Source organism: Montipora foliosa, chromosome 5 (genome assembly GCF_036669935.1).
Source record: "Montipora foliosa isolate CH-2021 chromosome 5, ASM3666993v2, whole genome shotgun sequence".
Classification (NCBI taxonomy): domain Eukaryota; kingdom Metazoa; phylum Cnidaria; class Anthozoa; order Scleractinia; family Acroporidae; genus Montipora; species Montipora foliosa.
The window spans coordinates 43,603,069-43,628,249 of record NC_090873.1 but is presented as its reverse complement, the minus strand read 5'-3'; the positions used below and the strand labels follow the sequence as shown (position 1 = coordinate 43,628,249).

Genomic DNA, 25,181 nt, shown 5'->3' with positions numbered 1-25,181 from the left:
TTCCAATAAAGGAAACCTAACAAATCATCTACCTTCGGATAGAGAAAAGGAGAAGCGCGTTGAAATACCCGACGTCAAGCCGTTTAGTGGCGGTTTTCGAGGGCAAAGTGATGCACTGGAGCAACCCAAATCAATAGGCTATCAGTCTCTAAATACAACCTCAGATACTGCGTCACTATCCGAAGATGTCCTAAAGCGGATTAGGGTTCCTACGATATCATCTTCTGAGAATATCCCATTTTCCAAGTCTTCTCATACACAAGGAAAAATAGTCGTGAACGTAACAAGAAAATCCAGTCTTGCAGCTTCACGTACGCATTTCCAAGGAACTGATCAATTTGCAAAGCATATGAACAGTGAAAGTCAACCTAGGTCACGGCTTGAATCAAAACACTTGAGCTCTTCCTCGATAGCTACGACTAGTAAGTCCCAAATACGTGGACATCTTTCTTCATTAAGTCACTATCAACAAGTGTCACTCTCCAAAATATCACTCATCACACCATCTCCGGCTTTCTTGCCTCTCTGGGACAAATTTACGGTATCGTCGCCACAGGAGCAGTCTCAACCTGACATTGTCAGTTACCCAACTCCATCAAACAGCCTAAAATTGTCCGCACGCACACAGGGAAAGACGTCCACACCTTCCTTGTTCGACACTTCTGCTTCGTCGGTGTTATCCGTAGAGCATACTTATTCTCATTTGTTTATCAGTGAAGAAATAACAGCGACTAAGACTAATGCTGAAACCTCTCAATCAAGTCAAGTGAGAACAGTCAGTACACGGTTAGCAGGAGTAACCGGCCACAATAAGGAGCAAGATACGTTTGGATATTTTTCCCATCTGTTCAAAAGTATCAAAGACACGCTAACTAAGAAAAACAGCAATCGTGAAATTACATTTTCTGTCAATGGTTATAAAGGTGTCAGCAACAAAACGATTGTCATATCTGAGGGTGTTACAGCATCATTTCCTGCTACGCCTAAGTTAGGGTTTGGCACTGATGAAATGCACGATTTGAATTCTTTGTCGCGTTCTCTATTCCCTGGTATCTCAAACACCAATATTGTACTTGCTAGCGACATGGCGGGAACTGGTAGACTATCCATGACAGCGTCAACGTCCAAGTCTTTTCCAGTCACGCCAACGAAATCTTCCCAACATACGGCTTCTGTTGGCTTGGACATTTCAGAGGCGATGCGCCCTTTGCATTGGTCATCACCTTTGTGCGAACATTCAACAATTAACTTTAACTCAACATTGAGAGGCGGAATTCAAGCGGGTGTTTTGACAGATGTTGGAGAAGTTAGAAGTGACGCCGAATGCATCAACCAATGCTGCCTCTACAAATCTTGTGATGTCGCGTTTTTGATCTTGAGTAGATGCTTTCTGGTCGCGTGTAAAAGCAAGAGACTCTGTGAAAGTGTTCCAGCCGGAACTCTCGCTTTCAGACCGAGAGTGATTTACAAGCAGAACAGAGTGACAATGCCAAAAGAACGAAACAGTAAGACCACAAACAAACCTTTCAATGCCACTTCCGGAAAGAAAGAGATATCTTCAAGTCCTTCTCTGAGTTATTCAGGAAAAAAGAGAGCGACTGTAGTGACAGATAAGGTTAAGAACGCCAAGGCGGGATCTTTATGTATTGCGTCGATTACCCTACAAAACGCTTCCTTTCGTAATGGCATCAACAGTGGATTTTTCAAGGATGAAGGATCTGTTATAAGTATGGAAAAATGCGTTGAGCTTTGTTGTAGCAGAAGCAACTGCACTGTTGCCTTCATGCTTGTAAACCGCTGTTTCGCAGTTTCTTGTTACAATGAATCTTCCTGTAAGAGTATTCCAGCTCGTCGCTCAATTTTTCAACCTCAGTTGGCTTATGTGCGAAGGAATTTAGTTTCCTTTTTTATTACATCCACAAGTTCTCTGGAGATGATTCCGATATCTCCAACGAAAGCCGATTTGTTCGCTTCATTGACATACGTCACATCAGCGGAAACCAAGAGAAAGATTGCTCAATTCCATAGAAGCTGTCGTTATGGTAACAAAGAGAAAAAAGTCACTTTACGCGGTGGAATTAACGCAGGCTCATTCCTTGACAGTGGTGTGGTGACAAACATTGAGCAGTGCGTTACTCAGTGTTGCCATTCAACCAAATGTGACGTGGCCTTTATGATCACGAGGAGGTGTTTTTTAGTCACGTGCTTTAGTTTTCACCTCTGCGAAAGTGTTCCTGCACGAAAAATAGATTATTTTACAGAGCTAGTACATGTGTCTAGAGAAAAAACTGCTGTCACTCGGGATCTTCTTGCCAGTCTGGTTCAGCCGTCTTCGCCGAGTGTCAAAAAGAGAAATAATGTGGAAAGGCTAGTGGCACCTACATGGCACCCTTCAAGTATGCTATCAACTCTAAATTGGAAGACAAGTGGCTCACTGAACACTTTAATTGGGAGCAAACACTTGCCATTAATAAGTCTCTTTATTGATTCATACATGATGTTTAGGTCACCAAATGTGCCACCCGCTGTACCTGCTAAGGGGGCGTTAATCGAATCAACGATTGAACCAATCAAAGTCAATACGCGAGAAGATGTTCGATTGATTCAAACATTAAGTATGTCAACACTTCGAAAGAGCATTCGTCATTCACTTGAAAAGACAATTACGCCATCCTCGTTGAGAGTAAAATCACTCTCCTCGAAATCAGGATGGGCTGAACATGACCGAAAAGGGACTTTACGGAGGAAAACATTTGAAACTGAAAAGGCTTTTGTAAAAGATGAAACATGCCAGAGCACGATTGTTTATTACAATGCAACCATGCGGGGAGGCATCAAAGCTGGGATTTTTAGAGACCAGGGAAGCGTGCAAAATATGCGGAAATGCATCGAACAGTGTTGCCGTTGGCAATTTTGTAGTGTAGCTTTTATGGTACTGACAAGATGTTATACTATCGCGTGTTATAACGAACACTTGTGCGATCCAGTTCCGGCTAGAAATCTGACTTTCACACCCAGGATTGGTTTCGTTTCTCGCATACGACGAGATCAAGGTAATTTGACCAACACTTTGGAGAACAAAACTCTGCTGTCTAACCAGCCATCAACTGGCGTTAATGCCTCACTAACAACGATGAACTCGAGTTTTAATCAAGCTACGGAAAATTTCGCTCCGTCTACAACCACTAAACTGGCATCAAATCTGAGCTCAATAGAGATTAGTCCTTCTCCAGCGCGTTCTCTGCTCTCCAAAGTATTTACAGAAAGCTGGGAATCGCGTCGTAATTGCACGAGTAGCGAGCAAAGACAGAATGTGACGCTTCGCGGAGGATTAAACGCGGGTCGTTTCAAAGACAATGGAAAAGTTGCCAATGCACAACAGTGCGTTGAGTTTTGTTGTAAGGAACGTCACTGCGATCTCGCACTGATGTTGTTGGATAACTGTTTCACCGTCCGATGTCATAACAGACACCTCTGCGAGAGTGTCCCTGCTAAGACTTTAAAGTACAGATCAAGAATCATTTACCTAAAAAAGATTCCTGGAGGTAATTCTTCGAATGTTAAATCAACCAAAACAATCTCTCTACTGGATGGGGCTCTTCTGGCAATGGCAGATCAAAATCAGAGTACAGTAGTTGAAACGTATGTTAAATCTACTCCAAATGGAACTGTGTCATTCGATTCTGAATCGCTTGCGCAAATATTGATGCCTTCCCCGTCAATTATTAATAGTAACGCTGAGCTGAAGCACAGCATCTTCGATTTAAGAAAATGGAACTCTGCTGAACGTTTAATTAACCAGAACAAGATTACAAGTATTCAAAAACGTCTAAATCCAACCACAATCGCCTTTATGTCTTACAATCAAATTCGAGTCCTGCCATCATTGTCCAGCAACAAAAACGACAGCATGGGCTTGCTGTCTTTATTACAAACTTATGCTTCAAATCATTCTGAGCCAAGGAAATCAGCTTTTGTGGAAAGAATGATATCAAGAGCTTCTTCTGGGCCGTCGAAAACTTTAGGGGACCCCTCTCGACGCCTAACCCCTCACCCCTCCTCTTGTCTCAAAAGCCCGATCTCTTACAATGTTACGCTGCGCAACGGTATCCGATCGGGTTATTTTCGAGACCAGGGGAGGGTTGAGAACATGAGCGAATGCATTCGCCAGTGCTGCGATTTTGACACCTGCGATGTAGCTTTCATGCTTAAACAGCGGTGTTACCTTGTAATGTGTTACACAAAAACAGGGTGTCAGACAGTGAAAGCCAGGCAAAGTTTGTTCAGGCCGTGTGTTGCTTATGTACAACGGACAAACGAATCTCAACTGAGGACTTTTATGGACGGACAAGTTGAAGAGTCCCGCAACTCCGTAAATGTTATCCATATTACACCGTCTTCTACCCTCCCCGTGGCAGTTAAAACTCTCAATTATAGCAACAAGATCAGTAACAAAACGAAGGGATCATATGGTAAATCAATTAACTCGAAAACACTTCATACTAAAGGCGAATATCACAAAACGAAACACAAAGTACACAGAGGAAACTCTGGCAAGCTAACAAGGCATCATAAAACAAAACACGTGACCAAGGTACTAGAACATGTGACGTCTGTACCAAAGCACGTGACGGGAGTCGCAAAGCACTTGTCAACAGTAACAGGTTTAAAAGAAAGGAAAAGAAGAAAGCCTATGAAAACTCGCCATGGCAAAGCCAGAGCAATCGGCGTAAAGGACTCATCTGTGATGTCCAACGCCAATACAGAGCAAAATATCAAACGTGAATTGGAAAAGAAAAAGGACAAGTGGTTGTCACATAGTGACTTAGAGAAGTTATTTCGACTGATGAAGGTGAATGGTACAACAGGGACAAAATCATCTTTCCCAAAAAAAGGAAAAGAAAGAATTACAAGGAAAAGCAAATCGCATTACATGACAGATAGTAAAAGGAGGTCTGAAATTGTAAAGGGGCAGCTGTTTGACAGGAGCAAAACTAAATCGACCAACACTGTGACCTTCGGAAAAGCGAAACACAAAAAGACTGCAACTGCTTCAACAGTCCGAACAAGAAAAAAGCAGAAATTACGAAAAGGAAAAAAATCAACTGTCCCTTCCTTACCAACGAAAGCACCACATGCTGGCTTTTCAAACTGTAAAACAGGTCAGGTTGAATATAATCAAACACTACTTGGAGGGCTTTCCTCAGGGTTATTCCACGAAATTGGCCAAGTAAATGACATCAGCACATGCTCGCAGCACTGCTGCTCTAGTCCAATATGCGACCTGGCCTTTATGGTGCTACAGCACTGTTTCTTGGTAACGTGCTCGACTTCTAATCCAAGCATGTGCGAAAGTACACCGGCCTTAGCCACGAGCTTTAATCCGATGATATGTCGGGTTTCTCGGAATGAGGATGAAACTGTGATACAAGAAACTGTAACAATACCGAAATATAAGTTTTCCCCGTCTACTGCATCATCAACTAAGATTTCCCTGCAGCGACCGGAAATATTAGCCTCAGTGGCTGATAACAAAACTACCTCTACATCCCCGTCTGAGATTCCAACAAGTCTTCCTACAGTAGCCATGCGCACTTCGAATAGTCCAACAGTAAACGGAGACATTGATTTGGTTCATAACACTAAAATGACTGTTGCTGGTTGTATCTCCTCCGTCACCGAGCACAACGTTACTCTCAGGGGTGGTCTCCATGCTGGCAAATTCACTGACGCAGGCCTTGTGAATGGATCGTCAACTTGTACGGAGTTTTGCTGCAAAGAGGACACCTGTGACGTAGCTTTTTACGCGTTTAATCGCTGTTTCCTTGTTGACTGCTTTGACGAATACCTCTGTAGTTTTACTCCCTCTCTCTTACCCACTTTCACCCCGACAGTGATTCATGTTTACCGACATCATTCCAAACCAACGCCCAAACCAGCAACAACAATACCACCGGTCAACATCGTGATGGAGGAAATCGAGGACGAGACACAAACCAACGTGAAAGCACCTAGTAGAGAAAACAGATCTTGCGCTCACTCAGAAGTGTATCAGGAGGTCACTCTCAGAATGGGCTACAACGCTGGAAATTTCACGCCTCGTGGGAAAGTCAACTCCACAAATGAATGTGTGAGGGAATGTTGCGAGCAACAAGGTTGCGACTTAATTTTCATGTTTCTAGATAACTGTTATACCGTTTCATGTTTAAGCAGCTTTGCGTGTGAAATCGTCCCCGCGAGAAAATCGACATTTAAGCCAAGGGTTGTTTATTTTATCAAAAACAACTCCAGTTCCGTGATTAAGCCGTCTGACTTTAACTCCTCTCTTTACCGTCTGAATTCGACTGGAGAAGGACCAGTTAACTTAGTTCATTATAAGGAGGTCCCACTGGAACAGAGGAGTCACAGTTCCGACAAAAAAGACGTGAGTAAACAGAGTTACATTACGCGAAAAAAGGACGGAGAATTAAGTAATGACACTCAAACAGTTGTGGAAGAATTTGTGGTATTTCCAAGCGCCAAAACGACACCTCAGAATGTTTCTAAGACTACTGGAAACGGCAGTTTGAATGTTCTCAAGCATAATGCTGGAAACCATTCTCTGGTTAAAAATGGCGTGAAAAATCACACGAAAAGCCGAACAGACAAGGAGATTGATGTCTTGATAAACAAACTGTCTCATGTCACGGAGGAAAATAGACATCTCGAATCAGAAATTCACTTTCTCATGTCTAAGCAAGATGAAATAGAACAGACAAAGAACATCTCATCGGATTCTACTCGTGGAAGTTTCAAAGGACAGAAACGTAGGCCACGTTCGAGGTCAAAAAAGGGAACTGCTTACATGGAAAACGATGGAAAGAGTAGAACGCGGAACAAGAAGGCAGGGTCACCGGTACCGGTGGATTCAAGAGCGACCAAACGAGTTGTGCTTGTGGATACTGACAGGCCACCCGTGTACCCACCAACCGATGAACATTACATAGGGGAACATAGCATTCAAAGAATTCGTGAAAAAGTACATAATGCGACACACGTTGGATCATCACGAGAAATGCGTCTAAGAGACAAAGGTTTGAAGAGTCCTGTACGAATGATTTTGAAGAGCAAGGCTAGCGAATGGAGTCTCAGGAGCGAAAACAGGCGTTACGGATCCTTGAATTCAAACGTAACGGGCAGCCGCTTTGATGTCGGAGTGATTGATGGCCTTGATGGGAAGAATGTACCATCTGGACTCGACAACAAAAATCGAGAGTTTGGCAGAATAATAAATTTAAACCCGACCATGAAAACAAGAAAGAGGCCAGAAAAACCAGCTTTGGATACTTTGAGCAGCAAAGTGAGTGATAATGCGGAAATGCCTCATAGAAACAAGGACCTCGATGCATTTCAATCTGAAAATAGAATGAAGCCAGAAGAGACAATGCAGCAAGATTGGATTGACTCTGAGAGCAAGACCGGAGATAGCACGAGCAGCTTTAATGGGACGATTGTAGAGGAAAAAACTGAAAACCAAGATCATTTTCAAATTGAAAGACCACTTGAGTCCAGTGGAATCAAGGCAAAGGTGGATACGAGTTTCCCAGGTAGAAACGCAGATCACATAGAAAGCTTGCATCGCCAAACTGATCACGTGCATGGATCAACCGAGGCGTTTAATGACAATGGGATGAACGCGAAGGAAAATGAGGATAGATTCATCACTGATGTCGCAAAAGGAGGAAACGAGCCCCAGGAACGTGAATTAGGAGGATTTTATCAGCAAATGCCACCAAGAAATCGATCACGTTTCCGAATAGACGAGCAGGCAAAAATGAGCAATACACGTGGGTATCGATTGAATCTTCAAAATGTAAGAAATCGAGAAGAAGAAGGTCTGATCAATTTGGAAAATAAAATAAACGAACACAGGAAGGGAAAACAAGAGGAGATAATTTCTGTACTTGAGCCAAATCTTCATTTGGCTTCTCAGAAAGAGAAGGAGAAAGACTTTGGAAACAAGGAAGAAGTTGAATTTGAAAACCCTGAAAATGATAACAAGGTTCAAATAAAAAGTTCATCTCTTAGACGTAAGACGCAATTTGAGAGCCAAAGACAGAGTAAAGAAGAAAAGGGAAGTGATTTGCACATGGATAGCCAGGATAGCGAGGTCAAGGACGTCTTTGATAAGGAGGAATCGAAAATGATCCAACCAGCTGCGAATGTTACTACAAAACCCAAATCTCGCTTCGTCACTTCTGAAGCCTACGCCGCTCATATGGAGGGAAATTTAGGGGCAACGCACCCAGGTGAAAAAGCGTTGAAAATTGGACACTTGCAGGATCACAAATCGGTGTCAAATGATGATGATGAAGATCAACAAAGTTTGGCAAATGGGGGTAAACAAGTTTCTGTTGAGAAAGAAGATGAAAATATCTTTCCAAGCTCTGGCGGTCATCATGGACGACCGACTTCCATTGACCGGGTGCAGGCACAGACATCCCATCTTCGTAGACGACATGACTTTGAAGCGATCTTTGATAAAATCAACTTGATATACAACCGCTTGCAGGATTTAATGAGACTTCATGATCAAGAACATAATGAAACCACTGAACATTATTCAAGAAGGCACGAAGAGCATTTTCCCACTCCTTCAGTGTCCTCAAAGTCAGCATTCAAAGTATCCACATGGAAGCCAACCCGAGGAATGACTTTTGGGCAGCCTTCTGGAAACAAGGTAACAGTTGTGAAACAATATGTATCAGACAAGACTGAAGGGTCTGGGAAGCTTTCACGTCACCATAGAGACCAACTCATGGATTATGTAACAAGAATTTATCGCCGTCTGCAGGAAATATACAATAGGAATACAAAAGGATCAGCCCCCAAGAAAAAACATATTCACAAGACCAAGAAGGTTAATCGCAAACAGGAGATGGGAAGAAAACCAATTAGAAAGGAAACTCGGTCCAGTATTACGAAAGCGGCCCACCAGAAAAGGACTAGGAAGGATGAGTTGGTCTTAAAGAAGATGAAGCTTATTTACAAAAAAATGAAAGAAATGTACCGACAAGAAAAGATATCTCGGAAAGCAGCAGAAGATATGGCTCACAGGGAAGAACGACAACGTCAGAGGTCTTTTATTCCCACTCGGTCCACTGAACCTGCGACGATACTGAGAGATATGAGGCCTATTCATGAAGGCGCACTTCCGCTGAACGGCAGAAACGGAGGAGAGCAGAATAAGTCATCACAGCACAGTACCCGTAAGTACCTGTCATTTTTGCTTTGTTGGTAGAGTTAAATAAGAATTAAGGGCGCAGGTAAGAGCAGAAGAGAAATTCATATTCTTTTGTGTTCTTTGCTTTTAACCTGACTTGGACGTGACGATTTCAACTGAAGGAAAATTATCCTTGGCGTCGATCTCTTGAAGATTTCTCATTTTATTATGGCAATGGATTTTTAAGCAATGACCTTTGGAGCTTACAGTACGGTGAAATCGATATATTGTTTGCTCAGCAAATGACACGTCTATTATTCTTTCATTACTCAAATATCATTGTGTGCTAATTTTCGTAAGTAATGTTAGATTTCACGGGAAAATGGTGGACAAAGTGGTAGGATATTTAACTTTGTATTTTGACTTTTGTCTTTGGATGGATCGAATCCATAATGAATCACATAGCTTGGAAATTTGAACTATTGTTTTACATTTTGCTTTTTATTACGGAAATGAAAACTACACGTGTCTTTACCCGCCTTTTTTTCTATTTTTAGATGATGTTCATCGACTTGCTCACGACCAAAGCGAAGAGCAACCATTTCTTGGGACTGCACAGAAGAAAAAGGAAAAAGAAGGCGGTAAACTGTTGAGTGGCTCAAATAAAGATGGCCATGTTCTCGCCAACAACTTATTTGCGAGACGTCCCACAGTTAACCAGTCATTTATTGACAAGATTGTCGCTGAGATCGCTGCTAAGAATTCATCTGTGATGACCCCGCTTTTGAAAAAGAATCCATTCGCGACAAATAAAAATGATTCCATTGAAGGAAGGAATCTAAATTCAGTAAATCCGCTACAGCGATTGATTGACAACGTGGCAGAGAGCGTCGTCAAAGAGGTCACCACAGAACTAAGAGGAGAAAAATATCAACCTTCCAAACGCGTTGTGGTGCCAAAGGCCGCTACGATGACGCAAAAATCTAACGCTTCTTTCCCCCTCGACCACAAAGGGAGTAAATCGCTTGCCTTAGGGACGTCTGGTTTTCCTCAAAGTTCACCAAATCCTTTGCAAAGTGAGGCAACAAACGACCTTCAAAACAAGGATATCCAACGGCTTTCTTCATCGCTCCAAGAGAAGTCGCCAAGTTCAAAGCTCTCCTTATGGGGAAGTGACCATTTTCGCGGGACAGCTTCCCAGCGTGGTGGTCTTGAGGAGATAAGAGAGCTTTTAAATTCCATGAATCGATCCAGATCAAGAATCAAGTTGGAGTCCAAGGATCTTTCCAGACCCAAAGCGCGTTCAAAATCCCATGACCGATCAAGACCAAGAGGAAATAAAAAATCTAACAGTAGATCAAGATTAAGAGGCTTTTCGAAATCTAGACATGCTTCAAAATCCAAAACCCATGTAAAGTACAGAAATCGGTCCAGCTCCAAAAGTCATTTAAGTTCCAACAACTGGTCCAGGGGCTATTTGAAGCCGAAGAGACCCACCACGGAAACTGCAAAGAAAAAGCTGACCATTCCAGCTACAACCGAAGGTAGGATAGTTTTAAATTTTAGATTTTAAATTGACGCTGTTGTTAATGTTTATACTACCAGGATGACTAAAATAATAGTAATTAAACTTGTTCATTGTAGTTATTTAGTTATTTTGATAATTCTTTCCCTTATCCTATATAGAAAGTAAACCGTGTCTGCACTGTGGATTGGCTTCCCCGTTCATCTAACTAATATTAGTATGATTATTACTGGTAGTGGTATTATCCGAATGATGTTATGTTATCAGTTTAACTGGATAGCATAACATTGTAAGAGATCTTTTAAGGACTCTTACACTGTTATGCTGCCCGGAAAAACTGAACAGACTACCTCTACAAGAGAATAAAATGGCAAGTAACCTCAGTCTCCCTCAAATGTATTAATAACTTAATAACAATGATAATTAAAATAAATGATTAAGAAATTGCGAAAACGCGCTATAGAAGGAAGTAGCCCCGCGTCCTACTTTTGTATATTAAATTCGTTGATAATCGAGAATAGCCCGTACAATAGGTCATAAACAAGAACATTTCAAAAACAAGAAAGAACGTTTACTTGTAATCCCTACTTACTGGTATACATAAATATTTGACGAGATCTGTAAGCTTGGACAGTTGATTGGTAAGCAATCCACGACCACTCAACCGCCAAGATTCATTTCCTTCGTGGCCCGTTTTCTTGAGTAACACTACAAAAAATTATTTACTTCTAGTCAGCATTTAGGTTTAGCTTCGTTGAATTTCTTATAATTTTTAATGAACGGATGTATTGGCACGTACGTTAGAAGTTTTACTCAACCAAGAATAAGCTAAAGCTGTTTGACGTAATTTTGAAAGTTATGAACTACAATGATAATTAGGAATTAAGGCTTGATAATGACAATGCGTTGGATTAACGTGTGTTTAAAATTAGAATCCTTTTTCCTCTCCCAATTGTGGTATATTTTTTTTATAATAGTATTAGAGTGGTTTTCAACTGAGTGCTTCGGCTAATCAGGACAAACGTAGCTGTACACAATGAATTTAGCCAATTATAGGGCAAAGCTGTGACTTGCAACCTTCGCCAATGGAGGGAAAACGTGATCAATTAGGAAGCATTATAGAGCAGAACCACGGCAATCGCTGTTTTTCTACGCTCAATCTTAAAAACCACTGTATGTCTTAATGAAGGTGAAACACGAACAATACACTTCTTTCCATCCGTTAAGATTCTTTTAAGAATGAACATTTTCTATTAAATTTTATAAAATAATTAGGATAGTATGTGCACTCTCATTGGTCAATAGCTGTGTTTAGATGAGAGTATGGAAACACGGCTGTGACATCACACGAATTTTGATTGGTTATGTATTGTCAGACGCGCGTTTTGATTGGTTGGTAGGAAATATGAGCGTGTATCAAGATGATATGTTTCAATCAAGAATTTTCCCTCATTTGTTTCCTTCATTTGTCGAATTATCTTTGAGAAATATTTTATAGAAGCAATAGAGGACTTTTTTCCGTGTTTCCATAGCCTCATCTAAACACTCGGGGAAGTTGGGAGAATTCGACTGCGTCTCGGGATTGCATAACTGTGTCGAAGTTCTGCAGTTGGGTTTGCTAAGAGCAGATATATTTTGGCAAAATTTCAAACGGCTCGGGAAATTAGGAATACGTATTCGAAAATATCACTGGTGGTATTCATGCCAAATATTGCTAGAAGTCCGGCTATTACCTATGCCAATAAAGCGATAAGCTTTGACCACAAATATACCATAGTTGACTATTATTGTTAATGGTTTTGTTGCAAAAGGTAATGCTGCGTACCTGATACTTCATATTGGCTTCGAAACAATCGAAAATCGTTCAGCAATTGACAGCTCTGGTCATGATAACAGTGCCGTTCTCAGTCCTGAAGTGGGTCTCTCTGTCACCAAAGCCAAATGCGGCGCGGCTCTACGCATGCGTGGTGGGCACTTCCTTTTTGCCAGTTTCAACAGTCGACCACGTGAGGGCATCACTATCGCCTTGTGGCTAAAGCTCGACTCAGTTTCCGGAATTGCCACCCTATTCAAAACTACGGGCTCTGGAGCCAAGTATACTTTGCAAGTCACCGACGGAGTCATCCATTGGTCGCATGTTGATGACCTCAGTCATGTGATTTTTAGCATGGAAACGAGGCATACTGTGGACTCGCTTGATTGGGTGCACCTTGGTGTAACGTATGACTCGCATATCAACAAAAGCAAGATCATCCTTAACGGGGATGTACTCGATGAAAAGGAAGGTCATGGATTGCTTTCTCAGAACTGGGACGGCGAAGTTGGTGTCGGAATTCCCGAAGGCATCCGAGGGCTTATTGATGAGTTTTACATGTACAACCACGCCATTGCGGCATCAGACCTTGCTGATCTTTCGGAGGAATGTAATCCTGGTGCAGGTAAAACATTAAGTACATGTCTTTCTTATAGAATCTACGAAGTGATGACGACAAGCTTTCGAGCCCCAGTTTTTTAAACGTCAGATTACTTTATCCTGTGCACAATTCCGAGTCACTATCCGACAATTGTAAAGTGTTCAAAGACTTCAGAATTTGCTCACGAAACCGTGAATATGCACAGTCAAAGCACATCTAAGCGACGGCGTGTACGAAAACCTTGGATAATAAAGTGGAGTGTATTTTACACTCTGAGAACATGCTTATCCACCGGATAAAGTTATCCAGCCTTTGAACAGCTGTGGCCTGTTGTGCAAGATGAGTCAATAATGTGATGTACTCAACTTAACTTCTCGACATATCATAAAAAAAAAAACTGGCAATAAACGTAATAAAGTATTTATCGAGCACTCTAAACAGTTACTTAAAACCCTAATTAACCCATCGCCTGGCGTTAGACAGAGTAAAATCTGTAAGTGTCACTCTCAGGAGGGAGAGGGTGAAAGGGGACAAAGTGTTTGAGTGGACCTAGCTGTTATTAACCCATTCCTCCCTGAAGCGGCCTCCATTGGCGTGGAGAATTTTCTGGAGTTAGAGAGAGTAAGATCTTTAATTCTCACTTTCAGAGAGAACGGGGTTGAATATATTTTTTTTAATTTCTTATTGTTATTTAAAGGTGGCGCCATTCCTATTAACGAGGGAAGTTATGATGGTCTCATCCCTGAGCAAATGGTCGAGGATGCCATGAGGCTGCTTCATCCTAACGACACTTTTAACAAGGATGGAAATCAGCCAAGTTCAGCCCAGACAACACAGATCACAACCACAAACAAGCCTTTGACAAGTTCCACAACACAACAAACTCCCACTAAGGCTCCTTCGACCACAACGACATTGACAACAACAAAGACCTTAGCAAAATCAACTACTTTACCCACCGCACTTCCCAGTTTGGCATTAACTTCACGCAAGCCAACACTTAACGGACCGCCCACAGTATCTCGTGACAATCAACCTGAATTAGGTGACGCCTCACCAACGATTACCTTACAGGAGGAGCCAAACTGTCAACAAGGGATGTTTTACTTCAACAGTGAGTTAAGAGGTGGAATGAACGCAGGGTTGTTCATAAACTTAGGCAAAGTGAAAGGCTCCACTAGTTGTCTAAAGCTTTGTTGTGAAATTGGCTCGTGTGATCTTGTCTTTATGACCCGAGAGAACTGCTATGCTGTGGACTGTTTCAATAACAAGCTTTGTGAGCCTGTGACAGCGGTCCCCTACAGAAGTGACATGCCCAGTGTACACTATGTTACAAGAAGCGGGAAGTCTGTTCTTGATGAGAGTAAGTAGGTTTCCGTACTCAGTAGCGAGCTTAGAAACAGTAGTGTATTCTGAAAATATCAATGTGCCATCTCGATGTATCAAAACCACTTTCTCGCATGGGGATAAAAGGAAACGATTACCCCAAGGGAAATTTCCTAACAACTGATAAGCACTCCCGGACCTGACTAGTGACGTAAGTATAAACACAAGCGACATAAGCAGGCGCAGTAACTAACAAAGGTACACTACTGAGTTTGCGCAGTAGCTTATGCTCATGGTTTCGTCGCCAATGAGGAGGTCAAGGCTGTAAAGTTGCGTAATTTGACAAATATTTAGAAACATAAAATTAAAGTCATTTATGCTTCCTTATAATTATCATTATTTGGAAAGTGGGGGCGGGGGAGTGAAGGGAAGTGGATCACCAAATTTCTACGTTGTTTCATTCTACATACCTTGTACTTTATTCTGGCCAATCATACAACAACTTTGTCGACTGAAACGGAGAACGAGACCCATTTTGTATACGTTGTCGCCCGATGCCTTTGCTCTACCATGACCCCCCCTCCATCCCCCCGAACCATCTTGTCAGCATGTGAATTGATACTCCATGCTCAGAAAAGCGTATTTCGAAACTGTCTGCGGTCATCTTAATGAGACGGAATGTATTTCTCTTCTGTTAATATTACAGAGCTGCACAAGTTGGCGGATGAACCAACCAAGCTTCCAACTACCCAAAAACCGACTGCACTTCTCCCGTCAGACATAATAACATCGAATGACTTGATGCTTGAATACCAACGAGCCTCTTCTCAGCCCACGTACAACCCATCCCCGGCCACAAAGCGCTTTTGTGCTCAGGGTATGTTCTTCTACAACGTCAAACTCCGCGATGGTTGGAATGCAGGAATGCTGCTGCAAGTAGCCCGCGTGGATTACATGACGGAGTGTATTGAATTGTGTTGTGATGAGCCTGCGTGTGATTTTGTCATGATGAAGAACAAGAAGTGTCACACGGTCCGATGCAGAGGTGGTGATACCTGCACTGTGGAAGAAGGTGGAGATTATCAAATTTCTTTTGTCAGTCGTCAAGGTGAGACAGAATTCTAGGGTTGCATTGGAGATAAAACCAGAGCTGTCTTTATAAAGTGTGTGCTATGAGTCCCAAATGGAACTTTCTTCCCTTTTTCGTTCGTAAAGGCAGCTTTGGTACAGGTCGTCATAAACTCAAATCTTCGACCGGATCTCAATCTTTCTTTCTTACACTTGTGAATTTTGAGACTTGTTGGTCTTCTCGGATGAGGACGGTAAAATGTAGACCCCGTGTCACAACACTTGTTCATTAACATTGTAGTCAGTAAAGGATCCACACGCTCTTCGCCAAGAGACAGGTTATCTAGTCAGTCCCCGTGGTTGGTCTCTCTCTGCCGTGCATGCATTCCATGTCTTTCCATGTCGCTGTCTTTGGCTTCTTGCTGTTTTCGTAATCCCGTGCGTTTCTGCTAGGAAAAAAAAAACATTACATTGCATAGTGTTTGCCTCACTAGTCGGCACTGGCTGGTAAAGACTCTTGACCCAATTAAATTTAAACAAATATGGCGATGCAAATTACATGAACGTGAAGCAAAATATTTGCAAAAATACTCCTCTAATACACTGTAGCTAATTGATTTTCAAAGAACCCATCTGTCATTGAAGTTCTTTGTAGTTGTCATACCTTAAGACTACTAGCGTAAAAATTGTTGAACATTAATTCACCAATATCCAGTCGGGTTCGATTTTTGTCAATCGATTTAAAGCCACAAAAGAATTCTTGGTTTGCATCCAGGTGATGAGACGGCCATGCTAGTGTACAAAACAATAGAAAATGGCCTCACACGTGTTGCATAATAATACCAGCCTCGTAGCTGAAGGAACTACCGACGTTAAATAAAGTTACTTTACCTTTTACAGTCAAATTCCCAAAAGACATTTTACTGCATCGTTCTGTACACCAACATGGCCGCCGTCGTGACGTCAGATGAAAACCATCAATTCTCGCTGCATAAATCATATTTTTAGCTAAATTCTGTTGAGTTATACCCAAGCTGACCTGTCCTTATTTCCCACAGCTTATATGACACGAAAACGTACTTTGAATAAGGGAACTGGTCAAAACTACTATACTCGAACAGGGTCCACCCTTGGGGTAGGGGGGTTCTCAAAGACACCACCTATCTTCGAACTTATCACATGAACATTACCGAAAACATTTTTGATTGGCTTTTAATTTTGAGTTGACACAGGAATATTCAGCTAGCAAGAGTCGGCATTACTAGACAAACAGGAAAAGTGAGGTTTGAATCTCACTGTAATTTTTTACTGCTGGATAGAGTGGTGGCTATGCAATATAGACACCATCTTTTGACGTTAAGCACGGGGGGTGAGGGCAGACACCACCATCTATTTTGTGGTTTGGTGGGTCCTGTTCGAGTGTAGTAGTTTTGACCACTTCCCTAAGTAATTTCTCTGCTTAATTTCTGTGTTCACTGTTTTCAGATATGTTCGAGGACGAGGACATGGTTACTCCCAGCCCCACTCCACTTCCTCTTAGTCCACTTGGTGGAGATAGGGCTGATCTGGCCAGTGACCACATCCGTCATCTCTCACTCTACATTGGGTTTGATCACGTGATTGGCTCCGTGGCCGTTGACGGATCTGGGCTTAACAACGATGCCCGTTTGACTAAAGGTGACTATGTTAGATGAATTGTTTCTTAAACGTGCATACTTAATTCAAAGGTATCATTAACGGAAAAAATTGCAATAGTGGTACCGTAAGAGGAAGTTAAATCTTTAGTACAAAACTTCCTAAAACGAAGTTTACAACATACTGCAAGTTTCAGTTTCGTATATTCAAAAAGGTAAAAGACAAAACTTATAGAATAACCATCTTTGAAACGTCTTGCTTCCAAACTCGACTTTTCTTCAAAAATTGTGACAACAAAAGGAAGTTGACATTTCAACTTTCCCTTGACTCTTGTGAAATTGAAATTGGTTTGTTATAATGGATAGCTACAATCTTGGACAAAAAGGGTTGAGAATATTAAAAACAGTGGTTATTTTGCGCACTGCGTCCTCAATATCGCACATTATTAGCGCCCCCCCTTCCCCCTACAACCAATGTTGATAAGCCCAGGTTCGACATGCTTTGTTTCGTCTAGCAACATTGATCAGGGGGCGGTGGGGGCAAAAAGAGAGCTTATTTTTCATACTCGTGATCGGAGTTTAGTCCAAAAGCAGAGTTTTCTCAACGATTTTGTCCAAGATTGTAGCAACTCATACTTAAATATATATGCTCCATTTCGACAATTTAGATCCTCACATTATGGCGAGACAATAGACCCTTCTCCAAAATGGCGTCAACGAATATGAATGAGTTAAAGTTGAACTGAATGAAAAGCTGATACCAGAAATAGAAAGAGCACCTTTTCTTTAGTATCCCTGCAAAGTTTCAGCGTCTTAGGTCTTATGTCAGGTCGTATGTTCGACTTCTGCAAAAAGGAGCACTCAGATTTTTTCCGAGTATTCCCGAATCACCATTGATAAATAAATCTCTTCATGTCTTGGAATACTTACAATTGTATCTTAAAAAAAAGAAATCACACTTTAGTCTGTCACGCTGAAATAGCTTGTCTCAATACCTAAACTGTGTCTTGCTTAGTCATAAGCCTCCTGTATCGATTAACCCACATGGTAGAAACTCATAAACAGAAGCCTTGCTATGCAGCAGAGTTCGACCCATCAGATTACATTAATCATCGACCTTCGGATTGGAGTACGAGGACAACTACGACTTCGAGTTTTCAGTTCTGAGCATGCGCATTTCGAAAAATTTCGTTCTTTAAACTTAATACGCGTGCTCAGAACATTAATCTTGTATTCGTAGTCGTTCTCGTACTCCAATCTGAAGGTTGCTATGAGGCTTATTTAACAACAGAACGGGAATGTCAGTCGCGACGGTGCGAGTTGAAAAAATACAATGGAATACAAGCCACTCTTTTCTTCCCTATTCGGAATTCTCATTAGGGACCTTTAGATTCTAGGACGAGGACGACAACGAGTACGAGTTTTGACTGCCCGTTTTTAGCGAAAATATTTAGAAAATTTATAACCCGTACGATTAATCTTATTCTTTGTTAGCAGTATAGTTTGCTGAGCTATTCTTATTTCTGGTAACTGAGCCTTTTTGCTGATCGAAAAATGCCAAAACTGCTACTGTGTTGTTGACTTGTTTTGATACGACGACATTTTTGCAAAACCTCGTACTAAAATGACAACGGTATCACGTTTTTCACGCCAAAATGACGCTGGTTTGCGCGTGCTCACTGTTGTTCTATGAGAAAATCTCGTACTTGTAGTCGTTCTCGTCTTAGAATCTAAAGCTCTATATTGGTACTTTTGCTGCTCGTGACGTCGCCACTGACGTTCTGTTGCTAAATAAGCCTATAAACCATTTTATAACGGTCGCTCAGTGCAAGTTTTTACGCTTTGTCCGCCATGATTTTGCATTTAGCACAAGCAAGCCCTTTTGCGGCTTACTTGATTGCGGACCAGTCGGAAGTGTTTTGGTCATTTGGCTCAATTTGATTGGCGGGACCTGTATATTAAATTTAGATCTTGATGTAAACTAGCAGACCAAGGCCAAATGACCAAGAGAGATCGAGACTTCTTCTTGGGAACTCAAATCGTGTAAGGATTCATTGTAACTGTTTTGTGAATGTTTTGTTGTCATGTTGAAGTGTATATGCAAATAAAGATCCATGGCCATTACTCTCTCTAGTGTTTAATCGGATGGATAATTCGTAAATAATTCCCTGAAATAGATATTGAAAAAAATATACTAATTACGTTTTCTCTTTTGTTTCCTTCTATGTAGGTGCTGAGGTAGTGAGGCCAGGTAAACGCGGTGCCGCGATCAAACTCAATGGCGGCGACGTTTTGCTGGACGGAGAGCACTTCCGGGAAAAACCACAAGAGGCAATCACTATTGCATTATGGGTAAACCTCTGGAGGACGGATGGCGAACAATCTATATTTGACACCATAGGCGGACATTCAATCAACCGCAATAGGCAATATCATTTTGAAGTCCTTAACGGCCATTTGAGATGGCTCCATCGAAACGAATATGCTGAGGAGATCTTTCATGTCAAGACTTTGAAAACACTGCAGCCAAACGTATGGTACCACGTGACTGGTACATACGATTCCCGGACTCACTTAGCCAGGGTGTTTGTCAATGGTGACTTAGAAGGGAAAGAGCACGGCAGTGGTTTGTTGTCCCTTGACTGGGGGGCTAGGGCAGGGTTTGGTTCTAACTTGTTTGGATATCTTGATGAGATTTACATATACAGGCGTTCCTTACTGGAGGGAGAAATAGATCGGTACTTGGACAGCCCGAGTGGAAATTCTTTCCTTCACGCAGCATCAAATTCTGCTGACATGGAGAGCTTCACCGAAACTCCTTCCACCAGCAGTTTCTCGGACTTGAACACCGATTCGGTTTGGTTTTCGCAACCAACCATTCGCGTCACTAAGGAACCACAACCGAGAACACCGCACACCACCATACACTATGTGGTGGACACCAGTGAAAGTTCAAACGCTAGACTTGAAACAGGGACAGGGAAGCCGGGAATAAATACTCTTGGAACTCCTCTTAAAGCGTCAAAGGAATCGAAAACTACACCGATTACGACAGTTGCGACAACAGAAACAACTGTGACTCAATCGACGGAGAAGCCTACAACCATGACGACAACTAAACCTACCACAGTCACCCCAACTTTGCCAACGACAAAATATGCAAACTCAGATTCCACCTGCAAATTTGGGGATGTATACCGAAATAGAGACCTCGTTGGTGGATTAGGTGCGGGTAACTTTACCGATAAAGGAGTGGTTAATACTATTGAGGATTGTATGAAAACGTGTTGTGCAGTCAAGGACTGTTCCGTGGCGTACATGGTGGAAAACAATTGCTTCGCTATCAGTTGCAAGGAGAGGGAGCAATGCGAGACGTTTGTTAAAAGTCCTTTGGAGAACAGTCCTGTTATTGGCTTTGTTGATCGCTTCAAACCGGGTGGTAAGTCGCATTTGTTTTGAAAAAACACTGTAAAACGCGTGAAATTGAAATTGCAATTGACGTTTCGGCTGTGCTGGTCATGACAGTCTTCATCAGAATGGTAATGAAATTGTGTGAAGTGCGATATGTAAATAGATGAAGACAGATATTTGCCGTTTACGCGATACTAAAGGTCAAAGAGACGGGTAGCGCCGTAGCGCAAGTTGACTCCTTGACTGCAAGAAAAGGACAAAAAGTCGCGTTTTTGTTTTAGTACAACTCAACCCAGTTTGTAATAACGTTAAAGATTTTAGGTTACATGTCCATATGAAAAAACATGACAGCCTTACTCTTTCTTGTTTTATTTGAATAGCAGTTAATTATTTTGATATTTTCGACAATATCAGGTAAGGGAGCGGACCCCCCATATTTTGGATCAATTCTGTTGATAGTTTCTTTGGAGTGTGTTTTAGTTCCTTTGACAAACTGCGTGGTTATTTCAAGGACGACACCTTCAAGGTCAGTTGGTGTGAAAGTAGACCGTGAGGTCATGGAAACAACAGATAATTGTCACAGGAGTAAAGGGATTCGCTCTCCTACCTCATATTCTCTTGGTACTACCGACCCCTCCCATGTTTAACATTTTTGTTCTTGTTGTTGTTAAAGTTGTGTTAAAGACACACTGTGTTTTGTTTGTAGAATCCACTCTGGTTAACATTCCTGTGGAGGAAACCAAGCATATACCGACTTCTTCAGTTCTCGATTCCTTTACAAAGGAGTTCTATACAGAGGAAGACAATGATGAAGCTTTGAAGTTAATGAACATGTTATTTTCCACAACACCAACTCCAAGCACAACCCCTACCCATGCGAAATCTAGTTGTACCTACAGCAAACTTTATCATCACGTGTCTTTGGTGGGCGGGCTTCAAGCGGGAAATTTTTCACGGCTGGTACAGTTCTCCAATATGGCTGAATGCGTGCGCAGGTGCTGTGCTCAGAGGTCATGTGATGTTGCTATTCTTATGAGAGACACTTGCTTCGCATTGCAGTGCAAAACTCCAGAGCTTTGCAGTGCCAGACCTGCCCGGTTAAAGAACTTTTCTCTTCAGATTGTATATATGTACAGAAAAGGAACTGAAGGTATGTTTGTCAAACGCAGATTTATTTCTAACATCCGGTAGATTACAAGCGAAAACGGTTTTAAAATAGAATGGCTGGGTGGTTCTTATAGTAAAGTTGCGCCTCTGTCCCGTCCCGTTTCATCCCTCGCCCCTTCCATGCAAACAAAAGCTATAGACAACAGTTCCATAGCGAGAGTCAAGGAGTTGGTAGTTGGTGGATGAATAATCGTTCAATGTATATAAATCACACCCAAAACAATTCAGACAAAAATTGACATCTAAATACTCTTAACACTTGTTCTATCAAATTATTGGATCAAAAAACCACTGTTACAGTGGTCCTCAAGATTAGTTGGGAAAGCTATAGACAAAAATGAATATACAAAAGAAGCAAAGGACTGAAACTCTAATCTAATGTAATCATCATGACAGTTGTCTTCACTTGAAAAGGGTGATCTAATAACCTAAAATCATAAGTTTTCTAAGTGGCAGCCCTCTCGAAATCTAATCAAATCGGATGTTAGTTTTTGATGAGAGAGGAAAACCAGAGAACCCGGAGAAAACCTCTCGGAGCAGAGTAGAGAACCATTAAACTCAACCCACATATGGCGTTAAGTTCGGGAATCGATCCCGGCCCACATTGATGGAAAGCAAGTGCTACCATCGCTACGTCAACCTTGCTCACAACATATGCCATTCCTATCCAATGAAAATAGAGAATGTAAAGGGGTTACGTAGTATCTGAAACTATTATTTTCATTCCCTTTAAAGCTCCAGTAACGACCACTCAAGCACCCAAAACAACTGAACCGTCACTGAAGAATCTTCTCGGTGAAGTAAAATCCACACAATCTCCTACAACGGCGCAGAACCTTAACAACATGCTTGGCTTCCCACGCGTGGATGCTAGTCATGCGACCACTTCCAGGCCTCCAACTGAGTGCTCGCAAGGACTAACAGTCAACAATGTAATACTAAATGGAGGGATGGGGGCAGGCCAGGTCGCTGAGTTCCCAAAGGTCAGCGATATACAACTGTGCATCGAAAAATGCTGTTTGTCCACGAAGTGTCATGTGGCATACGTCATACAAGATGCTTGTTATACCATAAGCTGTTTCAGTCGAGATCTCTGTCGAACTCGACCGATCGAAAACATATCGGTAAAATCAATCATTTCGTACGTCAAAAGAGAAGGTGTGGCTATGTTTAGTAACGCTGATGAAGCCAAAGTGGGAAATACGGGAAATCTGAGTTTGGAGTCAGCAAGAATAACAGCATCTCCTCTCCATTCCTCTCTTGTCGACAGCGACATCTGCCAGAAAGATAAAACATTCTACAATGTGCGGTTGAAGGGAGGTCAAAGTTCAGGACTGTTCGCTGAGAAAGGATTGGAGCCGGATATTAGCCAATGCGCAGGTGTCTGTTGTGAAGATCCGTCATGTGACCTGGCTTTTATTGAAGGTCCAATGTGTTACAACGTAAAATGCTACAATCAGACAACGTGTCAGCTGATAGAAGCCAATCACCTTTCAGTGAAGACTGCATTGGCTTATGTGATCAGACTGAAAGACAAAGATGTCATTCCAAGAAAACCGCCTTCAGGTACTTGAATTAATCGTGCGATGAAAAAATTTATCACAGTTTTGGTTTTGGTGTAATGAATGTCAAAAGCGTTCCAATTTGCTTCTTGTGCAATCCTTGAAAAGCTCGCGAATCTTTCAGCACCTGTAATAGCGATCTCTGGCCGTTCTCAAACTGTTGATCGGCCCTGCGGAAGGGCTGGAATTCCGTGATTCGCAGACTTCTCTTTTGGCTCAGAGCCAACCAGAGATCGTTATGTTCGAGAAGAAAAAGGGGGAGGCCGGACAATTCACGGCTTTTGGGTTCACTTGAGAAAATATACTGCTCTAGAAACGATAATCAGACATTTTTATATCTCTTAGTATGCTTTCTATGATTGGCTAGTTTAGAAGAACTTATTCCACAGCACGGCCCGCGAATTTAAAACTTTGTCTTTGTTGCTTGTATCAAAGGTCTTGGTAATAATGAATATCTTGCTTATGTTCCGGCTAACGTAAGTTACCTAAGTTACTGCTCCTCGTATTTTTCAAGTTTATGTCCCGAGTGTCAACAAAAAAAACAAAAACAAAAATAACGCGGTCTTAACTTCGAAAATGGTCCTCGAACTTGTTCATTACGATGTATATATTCAGAGAAATGTTGAGTCCACCAATGGATAGGTCTCGACTTAATCTATCATTTTATTATTCAGTTTTTCTGCCACCAACTCAGCTGACCATAAGAGGATTAGAAACCACGAAACAAGTCCTAACAACCACCCCGACTCCAAGTACGACAGCTTCACACGGTAAGCATATTCATCTCTATTATTATTATTATTATTATTATTATTATTATTATTATTATTATTATTATTATTATTCTCATTTTGGTAATATCTTATCACCCAACTGGCTGGCTCAGTCGATAAAGCATTGGATTATCGCGAGGGGAGGTCGTGGGTAGAATTCCGGTCTGACCAACACTCAGGGTATTGTAATGATATCTGCAAATCTCCTCTGTTAACGACAACAAACCGTAGCACCCGCCTTGCATCTTTTGTTAATTAATTTATTGGGGCATTTAAATAATATTCACACAGTTCTCAAAGAATAGGACACGGTTTTCACGGTTTTGTGTTGTCCTCTGCAGGCACACTTAAGTTGGGCTTCGCTCTCTTATGCAATTCCACCGTTGTGGAAAATCTCTGTTCATAAAATATTTAAAAAAAACACGAATTGCCCTTAAAACATTTACAATCGATTCTTCATTTCGTACATAATAAGTCAAATTCACCTTCAGCACAAAACGTAATATTTTGTATTCAATGACCATCCTTTGAAACGAGAGTATGCTACTTAAGCAGAAAGAACATTCGAACGAGCTATTGGAGGGTCGTTGGCTCGATTCTTACCACGAGTAGTCGGATTTATTCCTAGTATGCTCAAGGGATAACCAAAATTATTATATTTTCTCTACCTCGAATTATCGGTTTCTAGCTGTCTGACTGGTTCACTCATTCTCGGTTATCAGCTCATATACTGTACGACCTAATATGGAAACCGCTGATTGCAATAAAATTTGGCTTTAATTTCCAAGTGTCCGAGCGTTAGGAATTTAATAAAAATTTATTCCATTCGCTCTTGTTTTATATGAGCGCAACGCATATGACCGCCAAGCGCCTCGTTGGCTATTTACCATCTGATATCCAACGCGCGCTCATGGAATAATTGTTGTCGAATTCTGTTTTTTGTATCAAACAGGTGCATCCAGCAAAGACAAAGATCATGTTCGGCAACACGAACAAAGAGCAGGATCAAATGTTAAGCGTCCGTTTCATCACTTTAAACACAAACTACACAAGGGACACCGACACCGTCTGAAAGGTAAAAAACGCCTCCCTTTTTTCC

The 25,181-nt window shown here is 41.7% G+C and overlaps 1 protein-coding gene across 1 annotated transcript in view; it reads left to right on the top strand.

Annotated features, from left to right (window-relative positions):
• Positions 1-349: 349 nt before the first annotated feature.
• Positions 350-25,181, top strand: part of LOC138002794 (uncharacterized) — a 34,074-nt gene continuing 9,242 nt past the window's right edge. Inside the window, exons 1-11 of the mRNA XM_068848773.1 lie at positions 350-9,248; positions 9,760-10,746; positions 12,539-13,165; positions 13,839-14,504; positions 15,174-15,575; positions 17,021-17,212; positions 19,400-20,608; positions 21,287-21,730; positions 22,483-23,313; positions 23,984-24,079; positions 25,035-25,157. Coding sequence (XP_068704874.1) covers positions 350-9,248; positions 9,760-10,746; positions 12,539-13,165; positions 13,839-14,504; positions 15,174-15,575; positions 17,021-17,212; positions 19,400-20,608; positions 21,287-21,730; positions 22,483-23,313; positions 23,984-24,079; positions 25,035-25,157 — 14,476 coding nt within the window. The remainder of the gene's footprint in view (positions 9,249-9,759; positions 10,747-12,538; positions 13,166-13,838; positions 14,505-15,173; positions 15,576-17,020; positions 17,213-19,399; positions 20,609-21,286; positions 21,731-22,482; positions 23,314-23,983; positions 24,080-25,034; positions 25,158-25,181) is intronic.